This window comes from Pristis pectinata, chromosome 2, assembly GCF_009764475.1.
Source record: "Pristis pectinata isolate sPriPec2 chromosome 2, sPriPec2.1.pri, whole genome shotgun sequence".
NCBI classification, from domain to species: Eukaryota; Metazoa; Chordata; class Chondrichthyes; order Rhinopristiformes; family Pristidae; genus Pristis; species Pristis pectinata.
This window is the reverse complement of record NC_067406.1, coordinates 19,229,673-19,247,610: the sequence shown is the minus strand read 5'-3', so window position 1 is coordinate 19,247,610 and position 17,938 is coordinate 19,229,673. Positions and strand designations below refer to the sequence as shown.

The following is a 17,938-nucleotide window of genomic DNA, read 5'->3' as shown; positions in this document are numbered from 1 at the left end:
ATACTTTTAAGATGCAAAATGTCTACGGTGCTTAAACAACCACAAGCTATATTTAAATAGGAAGGTGGTGATCTTGTTTATGCTGTGAATATTAAAAAGCTTGAACAAATTTACCTTCGAGATGTCCTTGGATCACTAAACTTTTAGAATTTAAGTGTTGATAGTAACCTCAAAAGTTGATAAAGTCCCAGTTTCATTACCAGTGCAATTTTCACTGGTAAGGTGAAAGTTTATTTGTCACATAGCTGACCAATTAACTAGCTAGGAATGTCTGAGCACATTGAAATACATTTGCTTCCTCCCATGTTCAGCCCATTATTACAGTAAAGGCTCCCCTAGTGCTTCAGTGCTTGAACCTCATGTTAAAGACTCTTCACATGACTGATCTGGTTCATTTGCTTTGAGGCATTAATTCTACTATTACCTTAAGGAAATGTTGTCCCAGAGTCTAATGTTAATTTCTCTTTATATTGTGACACTGATCTTTAGTCTTAATCTCTAATGCAAAAGAGTAGTCAATTTAAAGTGCTGCTGGGCCAGTTACAGGATAGATAAAGACTTCTTTATTAGTCACATGTACATCGAAACACAATGAAATGCATCTTTGCAGAGTGTGTTCTGGGAGCAGCTGGCAAGTGTTGCCGTGCTTCTGGCTCCAACATAGCATGCCTCAACAACATAGCAGAGCTATAAGAGAATCAGTGTGGGAAAAGTTAGTTTGCAAAAGAAAACATCTAGATATCTAGTTCTTTTGGAATATCGAGTGAGTGCTAAGATTCCACTTATTTTCACTAAGATAACAAAAAGGGAGTTATACTTTTTAAACACAATGAGACTTTCAAGCAAGAAAAACCAAAGGATATCAGTTGAATTTTCTTTATCTGGAATTAATCTGTATTATGCAATGTAAAGATATAAATAAAAGGCACAAAACCAGATTTTTTGTGTTTAGCATTTGGATTGATTAGAAGAAACTAAACTCAGAACTGTAAAATGTTCAGTGTAGTTGTGAAAATTATCTTTGAAGAGCTTGTTTAAATGCCATTGTTTGTGCTCAAAAGACCTATGGCACCCAACTTCAATGTTCCTATGTCTTACTGAGAAACTTTACTCTTTAAAAAAAAGTCTCTTTGAGTCTCAGTTTGTGGATGTTGATCATCTCACCAGCCTTCAAGAAGATGCTAAACATGAAACCCAAAGAGATGCATCTACACACAGCAAATAATTCAATTGTAAGTCAAGAAAAATCGAGAGGTAACTAAGCAAATTATTCCAACAACTAGTTGGATCTTCAGAGCTGGCTCAGATGATGCTTCACCTAAACTAGTAATTCTGTGTTCATGAAAACATCAACATTAATCTTTCCATTCAGTGTTTGATTTAGTTTTATTGATATGCATCCAAAGGGGGAAGAAAATCAACATACAATAAGCTGAAATGATTATTTGGTTCAAATACAAAGTCCAATCCATAAAACTATTATACCAAATTACAGAGACACATTCCCAACATTTTACTTCAATGTACCATTTCCTGGAATTACACTGGAACAGTGAAGTCAGTAATAGTGCTTACAGAATAGTGCTTATGGGATTGAAGTCCATTTTTTCTGCCGTGATAAGGTCTGTGTTCTGTTGAATTATTCTACTTGTGTGGTACCCAAACCCACTGCATTGGCATAAGCTGAAAGGATTTCTATTATTTGCTTTGTTTCAAGGGTTAGACGAGCCTCTGTCAGCCAATCTTGTGCTACCCTTCTTGGTTCTCCACGAAGCTGGTTCACAAATTTAGCTGCAAGCTCTAGGTCACCATGCTCAATGCAGAATGAGGCATATGATAACAGTTTAAATGTGTCCAGGTCTTCAAGGTGTAGTTCCTCAGGAGGCTTTGTTACTTGGGGTTCCATTAATAGAAAGGATTGCAGATAGGAGAGGAAGTATTGAAACAGACTATTTCTTGTCTCATCTATCATGGCCACACGCCGTGCTATTTTCCGCACTGTGTAGAACCGATGACGCAATGCCTCTTCACTGTACACTCCACGGGAAAGACACTCTTGAGGAAGAGCTCCAGCTAAGGCCTGGGTGAACTTATCATCTCCACAGCTATTTGTAATAGCTGCTACAGCGTTCTGTAGGGGTTCTGTTGGGCTATCACCAGAGGCTGATTTTAGTGTGTATTGCAGAGCTTCTATAGAGAGCCAAAGCTGATGTGCCTTTCTAGCCTCCTCTTCTGCAATAGCATGACCTGAAACAAGACAACATTATTCAACTTACACAGGGTGAATATAATTAAAAACTTATTTTTTTTTAAATATCTGCAAGTGTAACAATAGTTTGAATGATACTATTTTCTACAGTAACACCACAATGGTTGGGGAACAGGTTTGTGAGAGAATGTTTGTGTACTCACCACTTTCCATCCCAATTTGAAACAGTGGCATAGTCCGTATCAAAGTCCATATCAGTGTTGTGGTCAGAAGTGTAATTACAACCCCAGTAATCACTCTTCTGATTGCTGGAGCCTTCTAGCCTTTGTTTTTATGCTGCAAATATTTACAAATCCTCAGATGATTCACCTTGTGTTTCTCTCACCTATAGCTGCCTTTTGCCACGCCACTGTCTCTTGTAAGCAAACCAACCTCAGATTCCTCAGCCCAGGTCAAAATCTCCAGCACTGAGTGATTCTAGTCCTGAACGACCCAGCTTTAAGTTAATCATCCCCAGTGTTCTGGGCTCCTCCAACAGAATTTTTTTTTTGTATCTAACCTTCTAAACTTATTTTTAAAGATTTATAAAAGCAAAATATTCCACTGCTAGATATCTGAAATAACTAGAACTTTGAAAATGTTGCAATTACTCAGAAGCTCAGCAGAATCTGCAGAGAGAAACTAAATTAAAAACTTTTAATTTTCAATGACCATTCTTCAGGATCTTGATCAGATTAAGCAACCTTCTAAGATCAGGAGAATAAAAAAAATCTACATAATAAGATATCTTTATTAGTCACATGTACATCGAAACACAGTGAAATGCATCTTTTGCGTAGTGTTCTGGGGGCAGCCTGTAGGTGACGCCACACTTCCGGCGCCAACATAGCATGCCCACAACTTCCTAACCCTTACGTCTTGGGAATGTGGGAGGAAACCGGAGCACCCGGAGGAAACCCACACAGACACGGGAGAATGTACAAACTCCTTACAGACAGCGGCCAGAATTGAACCCGGGTCGCTAGCCGCTACACTACCGTGCCTGCCATGCTACCTGTATCCCTAATTTGAGCTTTTAAGGATAGAGAATGATTCTGGAGACTATGTTGTATCCTACCTCATCACTTGCATATTGTGTCATGCCTAAAATTGAATGAAGCTCTCCAAATGGAGTCTAAGGTTTTGTAAAACTGATCCATAACTTCACCAAAATTCCAAAGCACTAAGATGAAAGCAATAACAATTCATCGATCTTTTACATCTGTTACCCCTGCAGACTAATTTCCTCAGGATTCCAGATGGATGACACTTACTCTTTGTCCCTTTATCACATTAACAAGAATGATTCTATATTACTACAAGGCTGGCACAAGAATACTTCTTTTGAAACTTGATTTGTCCTTCTGTTCAATTCCCCTATGTATTTTTAAACAAATCTTCTCTCAGAATTTGGCCCATACTGTCCTTGCCTAATTGTCCCAAGGTGCTGATGGTGAGGCACTCAGAATGATATTGGATATGGAATTGGAGTTTGTATACGATGAAGAAATTATGATAAATGTTTAAGTCAGGATGACCTGCAACTTCAAGGTGATCGTGTCCCAGTAAATTGTTCCTCGTCCTTCTCGGTGATTAATGGTGCACGTGAGGAAATGATGTTGAATTAGTCATGGTGACATAAGATATATGAGCAGCAGAAAGCCACACAGCCCCTTAAGCCTGCTTTGCATTCAGTAAGATCGTAGCTGAAACGACATCAACTCCACTTTCCTGCTCAATCCCCATAACCCTCAATTCCCTTGCGACCCAAGAATTTATCTCAGCCTGGAACGCGATAACATGTCAGTACCCACACCACTCTCGGATGTAGAATTCTCTGAGAAGAAACTCTTCCTCCTCTCTGGTCATAAACAGCTGATTCCAGATACCTTCCATTTCTAGATTTTCACACTGGGGGAAAACATCCTCACAGAATCTATCCTATTAAGACCCCTGAGAATCATGCACTTCTTTCTTCCAAACTCCAAAGAGTGTAGGCACCATCCTTGCATATTCAACCACATCACCAACAGGAATGACACAATGATCGTCACACTAAACATCCGTAAAATAAAAAGGTCCTACACCAACCAGTCCCTGCTACACCACACTGACAGAGACTACGGGAAACATCGGCCACTTCCCATAGCCCAGAAGCCACCTCTCAGTAAAGGCAGACATCAAACAGGAAATTCTCTATTGTGTCCAGTGTGCCAGGACAACTTTGTCTGAGGAAAAGTGTTGAAGATCAAAACCTCAGACCTCAGACCCAGCCAAAGCTCACTGTCTACCAAGTAACTGTGATCCTCACCTTACTTTATGCTTTGAAGACATTAACTATTTACCGCTAGCACTTCCAAGGACTGGAGAGGTACATTCAATGCTATAGAGTCATGGAGTAATGCAGGAAACAGGCCCTTCAGCCCAACTTGTTCATGCCGACCAAGATGCCATTCAAAGCTAGTCCCATCTGCCCGCATTCAGGTACAGTATCTCCTCAGAATCCTCCAAATCCATTGGCAGGGTAAGCAAACTAATGCCAGCATTCTCTCCTAGTCCACCCGATGGATCTATGGACTTGTACCCCAAGGTCCTTCTGTTCATCAACACTCCCTAAAGCCATACCATTTATTGTGTACATCCTACCCTTGTTTGCCTTCCCAAATGTATCACCTCTCTTTTATGAGAATTAAATTCTATTTGTCATTGCTCCGCCTAACTTTCCAGCTGATCTATAAGCATGCTGTAGCCTCAAGCAATCTTCCTTGCTATCTACAACATCAGCACTTTTTGGATCATCTGTAAAGTTCCTTATCATGCCTTGTACATTCATACGCAATTTGTTAATGTTTGTCAAGTGTCCCAGCACCAATCTTTATGGTACACCACTTGCCACAAGCTTCCAATCAGTAAAGCAACTCTCCACTGTCAACATCCTCTGCTCCTATCACCAAGCCAATTTTGGATCCAATTTGACCTCGATCCCATGGACTCAAACTTCTGCACCAGCCCACCATGCAATATCATGTCAAAGGGCTCATTAAGTTCATGTAGGCAACATCTACCACACTCTCCTTTCAAAAAAATTTAATGAAATTTGAGACGATGTCCCATGAAAGAAATACACTTGGTCCCTTCATATACATTGTCAATTCACACTGTAAACAGATGAACTCCAGCACCCCATTAGTTCCAAATCGCCGTGAAAATGACCCAGATATTCTTACTCTGGTTTCAGTTAACCAATCCTTCATCCATGCCATGTAGATAGGATGTATTGTAGCCACAATGTGCTGATAAAGAAAGGGTGAATTTTAAATTCAGTGGAAGAGACAAGCAAGCAAGGTACTCTGCTGTGTGGACAAGAGCCTTTGTCAGTGTTCTTTTGATGGTAACCACCTAGGTAACTGGCGATGATTCTCATGCTCCTAAACTGAGCCTCAGTTGAGAAACTTAGGAGATGAGACATTTGTAACAGTATCCAGACACTGACCTGCTCTATTATGAGGTGACAAGACTGGTCCTGTTAAGGTTTGAGTCAATGTTTGTTTCCTTTAACTTACCCAAGAAGGATTAATTTGGTGACCTTCCCTCTATATTTTGTCAGGAAAATTTCCAGCAATGAAAATAGTTTTGAATTTACAGTGTACCCCCATGTTACAGGAGTTCAGGTAACAGAATTTCCCCTTACCAAATTCACAAACCACTACCCAAAAATTTGAGAGAGAGAAAAAATTCACTCTCACAGAATTTATGAGAGAAAAAATAACAAAATGTGAACAAAACAACAAATTTTGTTAATTTTTGTCAAGGGTTCACATTACAGAAAATTGTGATAAGAGTTTTCTAGAAACACAACCCCTCTGTAATGTGGGAGTGTACTGTATTGTATTTTTGAATGAGTCTTACTAAAGGTTTTCAAAAATTAAGCGAAGTATGTGGAATGATAAGTAATCACTCACTCTCCATTGCCTGTTCAACGCCCTTCAGCCTGGAATGAGCTGCATTCATCTCCAGTGTAAAGTTGTCCAGTTGTTCCTGAGATAAACGTCTGTACTGAAGCTCATATTCAGCTAACTTTTGTCGTAGCTCCTATGAAATAAAACAAAAGTAACTAATCGTATCATGAAACATGTACGAATCTAATAGCACTAATTGGCCCTAAACAACAATTTTCACTTGAGGTTATATGTTTGCTTCTGGTATATGTGAAAATGGAAAGATCAGAAAACTCCTTAAAATGGACATGAGATACAATTTTGTTTAGGCAAAATGTCTTTGATGAACATACAACAGTACAGCACAGGAACAGGTCCTTCAGCCCATGATGGCTGTGCCAAGCATGCTGCCAAATCCCTTCTGCCTCCACGTGATCCATATCCCTCCATTCCCTGCATGTTCATGTGCCTATCTAAAAGCCTCTTGAACACTTTTGTATCCACACCTGGCAGCCCTTTCCAGGCACCTACCACTGTTAATAAAAACTTGCCCTGCACATCCCCTTTAAACTTTCCCCTTCTCACCTTAAAGCTATGCCCTCGAGTATTCAACATTACAACCCTGAGAAGATGATTCTGGCCGTCTACCCTACCATTGCCTCTCATAATTTTATAAACTTCTATCAGGTCTCCCCTCAGCCTCCAATGCTCCAGAGAAAATGAATGAGAAGGGTGCAAAATACACACATCACTTCATCAAAATTAGTTTTAACATTTTAAACAGAAATAAGCAGTGCTCCATTTTCAATCTGTGTCAAATTAACTCAAGCCAATTAGTCAGTCAGAACATCATAACTGAATTCCATGGTCAATCTAAATTGTAGTAAAAAAAAATCAATGATTATTATTCAGTATTCAACTACAGTGGTATGTTACTTAGTGCACAAGATAAATGCCCAGGAATGAGAATGTTAATGGAAGCAGTGCTAAAAGTACTCACTAGAGCATTATACACAGAGGTTCATTAATGGCAACACTGCTGTGCTGGGAAGTTGGCATGAATTCAGCAATGAATCACACCACAACAGCATGGAGAGCCTCTGAAGACTGGTGTTAGGCAGGTTGGGGTGAAAGGTGGGAGTGGTCACTGCTAAGCTGACCACAGTGACGGCCAACACAGTGAGTGCAGGCTATTGTTGGGAATTTGACCAATTTCAGCCACAATCCTATTGAATGGCTGTCTTGATCCTACTTTTTTGTTCATGGAAACCAAGTGTTCACTCTGTTTAATGTACAGAGTTTTAAACATAACCCTGTAACCAGAATAACAGCTGAATTTAAAATTAGTTTCATAATTGTGGCAAAGTCAGGGTCTCAGTTGCATCACGTGAAAGGAAATGCAACTCTACCCAAGGAGAAAGGAAACATTAAGGTGGGTCGGCACAGCATTGTGGGCCGAAGGGCCTGTATAGTGCTGTACTGTTCTATGATTCTATGGGTCAACCAACTGATACCTAGCTGTCAACTCAATAGACAAAATTCAGTTCAGTCCATAAAATGTAGGTTAAATCCAATTCAGCCTACTAATTCCTCATCAGCACACTCTCAATCACGAAAATGGAGGTCACGTTTTGAAGGCAAGGAGGATAGTCATAGGTTACAGAATGATATTGTTTAGCTGGATCTGATGATTAGATGGAACAGTTCCGGACTTCACTCTACAGGAGGGACGCAAGTACACTGGAGAGGGTGCAGAGGAGATAGATGTACGAAGATGTTGCCCAAGATGGAGCAGTTATGAGGAGAGACTGGATAGGCTTGGTTTGCTTTCCTTGGAGCAGAAGAGACCGAGGGGGACCTGATTGAGATGCATAAAAATTATGAGGGGCATAAGTTGGGTGAGAAACCTTTCCCCATAACAGAGGCATCTATAACCAGAAACCATAGTGAAGAGTAAAAGGGTAGAGCGATTGGAGGAAGAATTTTCTTTTCCCCCATCCAGAGGGTGGTTGCAATCTGGAATGCAATGTCTGTTCAAATGGGGAAGGCAGGTACTCTCATGACGTTTAAGTAGCATCTGGATAAGCCAAGGCATACAAGGTACAAACCAAGTGCTGGTAAGTAAGTTTAGTTTAGATGGGTACTTGAAGGTCAGCATGGACACCAAAGGACCCGTCTCTGTGCTATACTTCTATCAGGTCCCCTTCAGCCCTCTCTGCTTCAAGAGAACAAATCCAGCCTATCCAGTCTCTCCTCATAACTGAGACACTCCATCCCAGGCAGCATCCTGGTGAAGGTCCTCAGCACCCTCTCCAGAGAAATCACATCCTTTCTATACTTAGGGAACCAAAACTGCACACAATGTTCCAAATGGGGCCTCACCAATGTTTTATAAATCTGCATCATAACTTCCCTGCTCTTATATTCTATGCCATGGCTAATGAAAGGCTAGCATTCCACCCGAGGACTTGGAGGCACAAAATTTGGTGGTGGTGTGGATGATGAGGAAGACAGTTTCAGGCTCGAGAGATGTTGATCAGCTGAAAAACTGGGCAGGGCAATGGCAGATGGAATTTAATCCACCTGACTTCTTTACCACCTTATTCACCTGTGCTGCCACTTTCAGGAATCTTTGGACCCGTACACCAAGGACCTCTTTACCTCAATACTCCCTGGGGCCTAACCATTCACTATGCATGTCATTTGACCTCCCAAGTGCATCATTTTACAGTTACCAGGATTAAATTTGGTTTAATTTAATCCTGGTTTCCTCCCACTTTTCAAACATATCGGTTGGTAGGATTATTGGCCATTGTAAATTGTCACTAGTGTGTTAGGCGAGTGACAGAATCTAGGTGGAGCTGATGGAAATGTGGAGATAATAGGTTAGGGAAAATAAATGTGAGAGTGGCATTGCTCTATGAGCCAACACAAAAGGAGGGCATTTTCAGGCCATTGAGTCACATGGAAATAAAATAAATTTACCTCCTTATATTTTCCTTTGAATTCCTGTTCCTGAAGCTTCAGTACCTCCCTCAGATGGTCAGTGTGAGCAGCAGCTTGCCTGCGTAGTTGTGTTCGCATCTCTGCCTCCATCACTTCTCGTACTTCTTCAATCTGAATTTGAAAACAAGAAGAAATCATTTGCACCGAGTAATCTCTACCATGTCAGGCAATGACATAGTTTTACCAAAAATGCAGTTACAACAGGTCAAGGCAGCCAGGTATTGAGTATAGGAGTCAAGTAGTTATGATGCATCTCTATAGAACTCCGGTTAGGCTGCATTTAGAATATTGCGTGCAATTCTGGTCATCTCATCATAGGAAGGATGTCGAGGCTTCAGAGAGGGTGCAGAGGAGGTTTACCAGGATGCTGCCTGGATTAGAGGGCATGTGCTATCAGGAGAGGCTGGACAAACTTGGGCTCTTTTCTCTGGAGCGGTGGAGGCTGAGGGGTGATCTGTTGGAAGTGTATAAAATTATGAGGGGCATAGATAGGGTGGACAAACAATATCGTTTTCCCATTATGAAGCGATCCAATACCAGAAGACATGCATTTAAGGTGAGGGGTACGTTTTTTTTTTACTGAGAGAGTGGTGGATGTCTGGAATGCGTTGCCTAATAGGGTGGTGGAGGCAAATTCTTTGGGGGCTTTTAAGAGGTGCTTGGATGGGCACATGGATGAGGGGAAAATGGAGGGATATGGGCATTCTGTAGGTAGGAGGGATTAGCTATGTTGGCACAACATTGTGGGCCGAAGGGCCTGTTCTATGTTAACATTCCAATTGTGCCTTATCACTCTCACTTTTTACTACAACTGTGTAAAACTAATCATCTACATTGTTTACTGCAGAATTCCTTACCACCCTCTTCCAATAACTAGAGCATGACTTCAGCAATCCAAAAAATTTTGGGTTCTCATGAAAGGTCATCAACCTGAAATTTAACTTTATTTTTCATCTCCACAAACTCTGCTTGACTTGCTATATTTAGCATTTTCAGTTTTTAATCTTAGATTTACAGCATCTGCAGTTGTTTTGTTTTGAGATTTTAAGTTCAATGTACTTACATCATTAAAATGCCAAGCATAGAATTTAATCAAGAAGTCTAAGAAATGCTGGCTTTAATATCTGGAGGACTAAAATACAAGATGGCAAGAATTATGTTATAGCTACAAGAGACCTGATTGGAGTTCTGGACAGTTTTGGGGTGCCATTACTTAGGAAGGATATATTTGCCTCATTGGGAATGCTGCATAGATTCACGAGTCTGAAACCTGGACTCAAATCTTAAACTACAAGGTGACACAAACCAGGGCTGCATTTCCTAGAAAGTAGGTTAAGGGGCAAGGAGGGGATTAGGCAAGTCGATTAAGGTTTTCAAAACATTAAGCAGAACTGCTAGGATAGATAAAGACTTTTTTAGAAAGGCAAAAGACCCAGTGAACAAGGTTATTTGTATGTGAAAAGTCATTCTGCCTATTTCCACAGGTTAGGGATCTAAGACTAGAGGGAATAATCTAAAAATTAGATTATACCCTTCAGGACTGAAATTGCAAAATACTTCCACATGCAAAGGATGGTATAAATCTGTAATACTTCTGTGAATGGCAATTGATGTTAGTCAGTTAATTGACTTGGAGATGTGCAGAGCAAGTTGTTTTGTTTTTGAAAAACAGTGATGGGTGTCTGGAATGCGCTGCCAGGAGTGGTGGTGGGAGTTTAAGAGGCTCTTAGATAGAGATACGAATATGCAGAGAATGGAGGGATACGGATCTTGTGCAGGAAGAAGAGATTAGTTTAATTAGGCATCATTAGCTTAATTAGTTCAGCACAACATCATGGACTGTTCTTAATTGCTAGTTTGATATCTGAGATTAAAAGATTCGTAACCAAAACTATTAAGAGATAAGGGTCAAAAGGTCAGTATACAGGGTTAAATCACAGATTAGCCACAATTTCATTTGAGGGATAAATGACATTCTGTTGTTCCCATTTTCCTATCAAACTGCAAAATACACAGGCTTTCTCAAGGTGCATAAATATGACATTAAGACACATGCCACTGTGTTAATGGTGGGTGTTGAAAAACTAGCTTAATACTCAAATCACCAAAACACATTAAACATCAGGAAGAGAACTATGCTTTGCAAATTGACATTCAAATCTATCACCAGGTTTTATCCTGGAGCCATATTACTGTCAATACTACTTAGCATTATCTGAGATTACCATGCAGACAGGCCAAAATCCTTTCTTCTCCTTATCTAAAATGCATCATTCCTTGGTTGTGAAACATTTAATAATTGTTCTACAACTACAAAACTAGGAATGTTAAGGGTCATAGACCATCAGGAGGGTTGGTCAGTAATCAGCATCTCTGTCTTACTGAAATCATAACCATTCCCTATTTTCTCCGGGTACATTTCATTGTTTCAACTGGAATAATCAGAGAAGAGTGCTCCAAGGATGAGATGGAGAAAGGCCCAGTGAAATTGCTCACAAGGTTATTTGTATGAGAAAAATCATTCTACTCCAAGGCACTAACAGCAATTTGCAGAAAGCAGACTTTAGACCAGTTTTCCATACTATCACCTCAGACATGAACAAGTAATCTGACTGATTCTGATTGATGATGCTGATTATTAACTGATTAATGTTAAAAGTAATTTGTAAATATTTTGTGTGTGCAAGATGCTTAGTAGTAAAACCCATGCATGACTGGGCACAGGTCTTGCCTTTTTGTCCTGTTCAAGAAGCCTTTCCGATCGATAATGCTCCAGGGCTTTCGTCACTGCCATTTCCAAAGCCTTCTTATTCTCCAGTTTCTGGTGCTCAAGTGCCTTTTCAATGCGCTGCTTCTCCCGAACTCGCTGTTCTGCCAGTTCTCTGTTCAATTGGTCGATGCGACGATGGGCATGGGCAATCAATGAATTAAGGTCATCAGTGCTCAGCTGGCCAGCTAGAGTGGGAAAACCATCAGAAAACAGCACAGAGCAAGGGTATGATGGATTAGTAGATCAGGTAACAACTATTCATTTGGCCTTTAAAATGCTATTTACTTCAGGAATTTCAATATAGACACCACCCCCCCCCCAACAAAAATAAAGACCAATTGCACACTTTGGTGTCAGTTAATTTACATACATATTATGATATAGAAATTTTCACATATTTAGATACTGATGCTATAAAGTCTGCTGTGTTCAGTCATATTGAAAGGAAAAAAACTTTTCATTGAAATACATTTCTGAAATGATATAGGGTTTACTAGGATTAGAGACTTCTCATTGAATGCTTGAGGAATTATATATTTTACTATCAAAGCCTTGTGTATATTGCCTTTGTGAAAGAACTCAAAGAATTGTAAAAATCTAATTTTCTTTCAAGAGAGATAAAAGTGGCAGATTACGAACTTTACTAGGTTAGCAATATCCTCAGTTATTGCAGCATTATGAATAACCCTTAAAATGAAAAATTATGTTAGCACTGTTCATTAATTGAAAGGGAAAAAGTTAAATGACAATACAAAACGTAACAGAGAATTTAAATTCTGCTTTTAATCAGAATATTAAATGAACATGACATAAACACAAGGGAAAATAAGCACTAATTAAGGCATCAGGAAATAAGATGATCAAATGCTTAAATTGCTGATCAACAATGTATTACTTTCCTTTGCACAGGACATAATAAATGTGAAGCTCATGCTCCAAACCCTTGTTACTCATCTGTTGAATTAACAAATAGTTCTAATGTTGTAATATTTCAGATTTTGGGTATAATCTTAATGAGTATAAAGGCGTGCTAAGGGAAGTAACTACAAAATGCAGAGTAAGAGTATAAATAGCCTCAGGTAACACATGCCACTGTAACTCTGGGAGGTAGGAACTCCAGTCTGGTAATTGAGATAAATGCTCAAGTAATGCAACCACATTCCAATCTAGGAAACTCCTTTTCTTCCTTTCCATTTTGTCACAGTAATACAGGCAGTTCCCAGGTTATGTAAGAGTTCCCTTCCTGAGAACTATCCATAACCTGATTTTTCCGTAGGTCAGAAACAAACAATTTCAATGAGGGTCGATATATTTATTGTCTTTCCCCGTGTAGTTACAATGGTACAGAATCAGAATGTCCACACCCAAGGGCTAGTATTGATGGCCTTAAAGTATAAATGTATATTACATTGTTTGATAAGTATTTTACAAGTGTCAATAGAAGAGATTGCTTGTCAGTTTCCAAAGCAAATCTCTTAAGCAGCAGCTCCTGCTGTGAATGGGCAGCTGTGTTCTTAAAGACAATGGTGTCCAATTACTGTGGGGAGTTGCATGTAAACAGTTTCTATTCCCCCACCAGGTCTGGTTGTCTTTTGAATTACTAGCTGCTACCCAATTCCATAAACTCGTGAAGATGTCTGCATTTCAGTAACTGACATTCCTCTTGAAAAATTCTTTAAAGATTTATGGGAGGATTTGCATAAAGTCAGATTTCCATAAGGCAGGTCTTTGTGACCTGGGAAACCCCTATACTTTTAACAGAGTATTTAATGACCACACTGTATCAGCCAGTGAAATGATGTCAATGATCAATTGTACAGCAAAATAAAACCAATTTCTAACCAAACTAATTGTCAAAAATAAACAACCTATAACAAGCAACCTTTTCCAATATAACCAGGAAAATTTCCCCCCCAAAAAAATGCTGAGTGGAGGATAGTTACACATATACATTACGTGTATGAAATAAATTTCAGTCCAAACAGTTTGAGCACCAGGCTGAACTGACAGATGGAATACCCAATCATCTTCATTCTAGTTAGGCAGAGCATTATCGCATTTAATAATACTGGAGATTCCCCCACTCACAGCCTCCATTTCCTGCTCCCAGTAACAACATAAATTCCTTATATTGCATCCAAAGATCTCCTTTCATCCCAGCATACAATACGACTTTCACCCCGCAGCTTCTTGCTTTCACATCCCACCACCCCCTGCACCTTCTCCTAGAGGTATTAAGTTGATGATCCAAATACAGAAAATACGTTTCTAGTTTTGAACTCCCTATTCCTCACAATTGACTTAATCTGGCAGTCCTCGTTTTCAACTGTGCCTCAGTTACCCAATAAACAGCATTTCCTTTATAAATTATAGAATTTGAGCTTTCTAAAATAAAACTACTTCCTAAAATGTGGTCACTTTCATCTAAGTGCACAAAAACACTGGTGCCATAGGCTAACTTCTTTTCAGCATTTTATCATTTCAGCAAGTCTTCTTACTGGAAGGAAGTTTCTTAAATTTCACTGGATTGAGGGAGATGGAGCACTACAATACTTCCTGATTTACAGTGACAAGGAATTCTAAAACTCCTCATTTTGCTGAGAATGGATGGACCTCTCAGCCTAATGAATGTAGCTGAAGTTCAATGATTTCAGAAGAGCACAAAACAAGCTAGCCAGACTCACCTAGGTCAGTCACTTCTGCAACGAAAAGGGTGGGAAAAATTAATTTGTTGACAACAGCACCACTACAAGTAGTCACACAAACAAACTGTTACAGTCTAAATAAGAACACTCACTACATATTCATTTTTAAGATGTGAATTTTTACTTCTTTTAGACCATGCAGAGCTTCTAAATTAGTTGGAACTAAAACATTAAATAAGTCAAAAAATTTCACTGAAATGAGAAAAGAAAATGCTAGAAATACTCAACAGCATCTTTGGAGAGAAAATCAGGAGAGAATATCAATGACCTTTCCACTTTAATCTGATGCAAGGTCGTCAACCCCAAATATTAACCATTTGTAAGGAAAGAGTTAAATTAGCTAAAAGTCATTTCTGATTCCTCCTTAGTATGTGCAGTAGTGTGTAACACAAAATGGTGTCAGCTCAGACTGTGGGAGTGTTTTGAGAATTTACGGGAGTACTAATGCATGTCCTTGAGATTAGATACCAGTGAAGAATGTTTTCTTCTTTACAGACCTGTTGTCTCTCTTTCTAAATTAGGTGTTTAAGCCGAAGGTCGTGAGTGATAAGGCAGTACAAGCTGGTACCACTAAGGAATGGAAAAGTACTGGGGTAAAAGTTAGCTTAAGTTTTTGAGGGGTATAAAAGGGGCACCTTCTTTGTGCAAATCGGGACCTTCCCTTAGGCTGGGTCGTGACCGGCGCTAAGACACAGACAGAAGGCTACGTGAAAGGCTGCTGGACACCAGAGGTTCCCTCTGGCATTAAGTAGATTGGTTGATAAGTATTATTTTGCTTCCTTCTGTATTTTAAGTATTCTTCTTCCTTTCTGTATTTTATTCTTCATATAACTCTAAATAGTTTCTATAACCTTTAACACATGTACAGTGCCTCCTTTGTTTGCAAATACCTCTTGCTGCTGAATCAGCAAAGAACAAGGACTGAATCTTAAAAATATTTTCATTACACCATTTCTCTCTCCACAGTTGCTGCCCAACCTGCTGAGTATTGCCACATCCACAGATTTTGCTTTAAAATCATTAACTCAAGAACTAACATAAACACCTCATTCTAAAAGCCATGCAAAAAGAAAGGTAATTTTATTCTAAAAAAAGTACCCTAGAGAAAAAAGTGCTAAAAACACAAGTTCCAATATACCCTAATTCTAAAAAAGCATTTGTTCTCAGGATGTATTTACGACCCATGGTTGATTATTCTGAAGTTTGCCTTCCTGAATGACTAGTAGCTGTCGCAAGGCTACCATCAGTTGTACTACACAACACATCATGCCTTTAGTACTGCTTGAGAGCTTTCAGGCAAGAATGTTTTGTCAGGGATGCAAGTAAAGCCTTTATGGTTCTTTCTCTTTTAAAAAAAAGACGGGCTTAATCAAAGGAAAATTTAGGGTAGGAACAGTTTGATTTCCAGCAATATTCCAACATGCTTCATCATTTATACAGCTGAATACACAAGACTGGTACATAATTACATAGCAGTCATGAAGATAACCTCCTCCCTCTTCTACGTACATACTGCAGTTCAATATGTTCATTGTTTTCTGAACATTCTACAGCCAGAGTGAGCAGGTCAATTATGGGGACTACACATTTGTAAATCTGTACTTCACTTTTTTCCCCTCATAGTTTAATCAAATTCATCCCTTTCCTAAAGCAAATAAACTGCAGATACTGAAAACCTTAACAGCAGTAAAATGCTGGAAATGCTCTGCATGTCAGACACATGTGAAGGAACAGTTAACATTTCAGTAAATGACCTTACACCAGGCCTAGGACCTAGAGTTCTCAGGTATCCATAATGAATCCAACAAGTTTAGATAAACAGCATTTCCAGTTTGTATCAAACTGAGTACAGGAAGTCCCCAGGTTACAAACGAGTTCTGTTTTTGAGACTGTTCATAACCCGATTTTGTACGCAACTCGGAACAGTGTCCGTGCATGCGCACTTGGCCTGGGGATCGCGGCCGCACATGGCCCCAGCCACACTTGGACCAGGGTTCCCCAGCTGCACATGCGCACTTGGCCCAGGGTTGAGCCAAAGAAGGTGTACCGCCGCTGTGGTAGGATCGGGGGCCGGGCCCACTTACGAACCGAAGGTCATTAAGACCACGAAGGTCGGTTCATATGTACGGGCGTTCGTAAGTCGGGGACTTCCTGTACTTCGAACATTCTCTTTTATTTCAGATTCTGTAATTGCAGTGTTCTCTAACAGAGTTCCACATTTTTTTCCTCTCCACGTTCTTTTCTTTCTACTGTCCTTTTATCTCCGGCTGCATTTAATGAATCTTCACCATTCCATCTCAGCAGGCACATTTGTCTCAATCTCCTACTCCCCCAGACCCTTCTCTGCAACTTAAAAACATTAATTATTCCTTGTTCTGATAAAAGACCATCAACCTGAACCTTCACAGGTCTCTCTCCAAGATGTTTCCTAACCAGCAGACTATTTCCAGCATTTTCTGTTTCTATTTCATCCCTTTCTAAGCTGGCTTTGTTCAAAGTTTCTGGAAATCATTATATATCTGTTCCTATTGTAACAACCCTTACAGACTCAATGGGCCGAATGGCCTGCTTCTGCTCCCTTGTCTTGTGATCTTGTAAATACAACTGTCATTCAAGAGTCTACTTTACACCAGCATTATCCCTTACTCGGTCTGTCTTTGCATAAAATAGCCATAGAGTTCAGGTACTTGCTTTCACTTGTTTATACATTCACTGTTGTCCTCTATAGCAATTGTGGGCTTTTGCCCATATTGCATTTCAGCAACCTTCTCCCTATTACCTTTACTGATACATAAAAGCATCAAAACAAAACCTCTCATTTCAATTTTACATTCTTCATGGTCCAGCATTTGTAATGATACTTATCCACTTTAAAGGACAAGATTAAGCTAGAGAAGGTGCAGAAAAGATTCACAAGGAGGCTCGAGTTAAAAGGAGAGATTGAACAAGCTGGGACTGTTTTCCCCAGATTGAAGGAGGCCGAGGGGTGATCTTATAGTGGTATATAAAGGGGTAGATAGGCACAGTCCTTTTCCCAGGGTAGGGTGTCCAAAACTAGAGGGCATAGTTTTAAGGCAAGAGGGGTAAGTTTTAAAGAGGATCTGAAGGGCAAAATCATTATGCAGAAGGTGAGGGGTATATGGAGCAAGCTGGTAGAGGCAGGTACAATTACAACGTTTAAAAGACATTCGAACAGGTACATGGACAGGAAAGGTTCAGAGGGAAATGGAGTAAACACAGGCACGTGGGATTGACTTGGATCGGAATTTTG

At 39.8% G+C, this 17,938-nt stretch overlaps 1 protein-coding gene across 1 annotated transcript in view; it reads right to left on the bottom strand.

Annotated features, from left to right (window-relative positions):
* Nucleotides 1-1,328: 1,328 nt before the first annotated feature.
* The window catches only part of immt (inner membrane protein, mitochondrial (mitofilin)), a 39,822-nt gene continuing 23,212 nt past the window's right edge, over nucleotides 1,329-17,938 (bottom strand). Inside the window, exons 11-14 of the mRNA XM_052042198.1 lie at nucleotides 11,924-12,147; nucleotides 9,172-9,303; nucleotides 6,211-6,340; nucleotides 1,329-2,247 (exon numbers count right to left, since the gene is read on the bottom strand). Coding sequence (XP_051898158.1) covers nucleotides 1,640-2,247; nucleotides 6,211-6,340; nucleotides 9,172-9,303; nucleotides 11,924-12,147 — 1,094 coding nt within the window. The 3' untranslated portion in view covers nucleotides 1,329-1,639. The remainder of the gene's footprint in view (nucleotides 2,248-6,210; nucleotides 6,341-9,171; nucleotides 9,304-11,923; nucleotides 12,148-17,938) is intronic.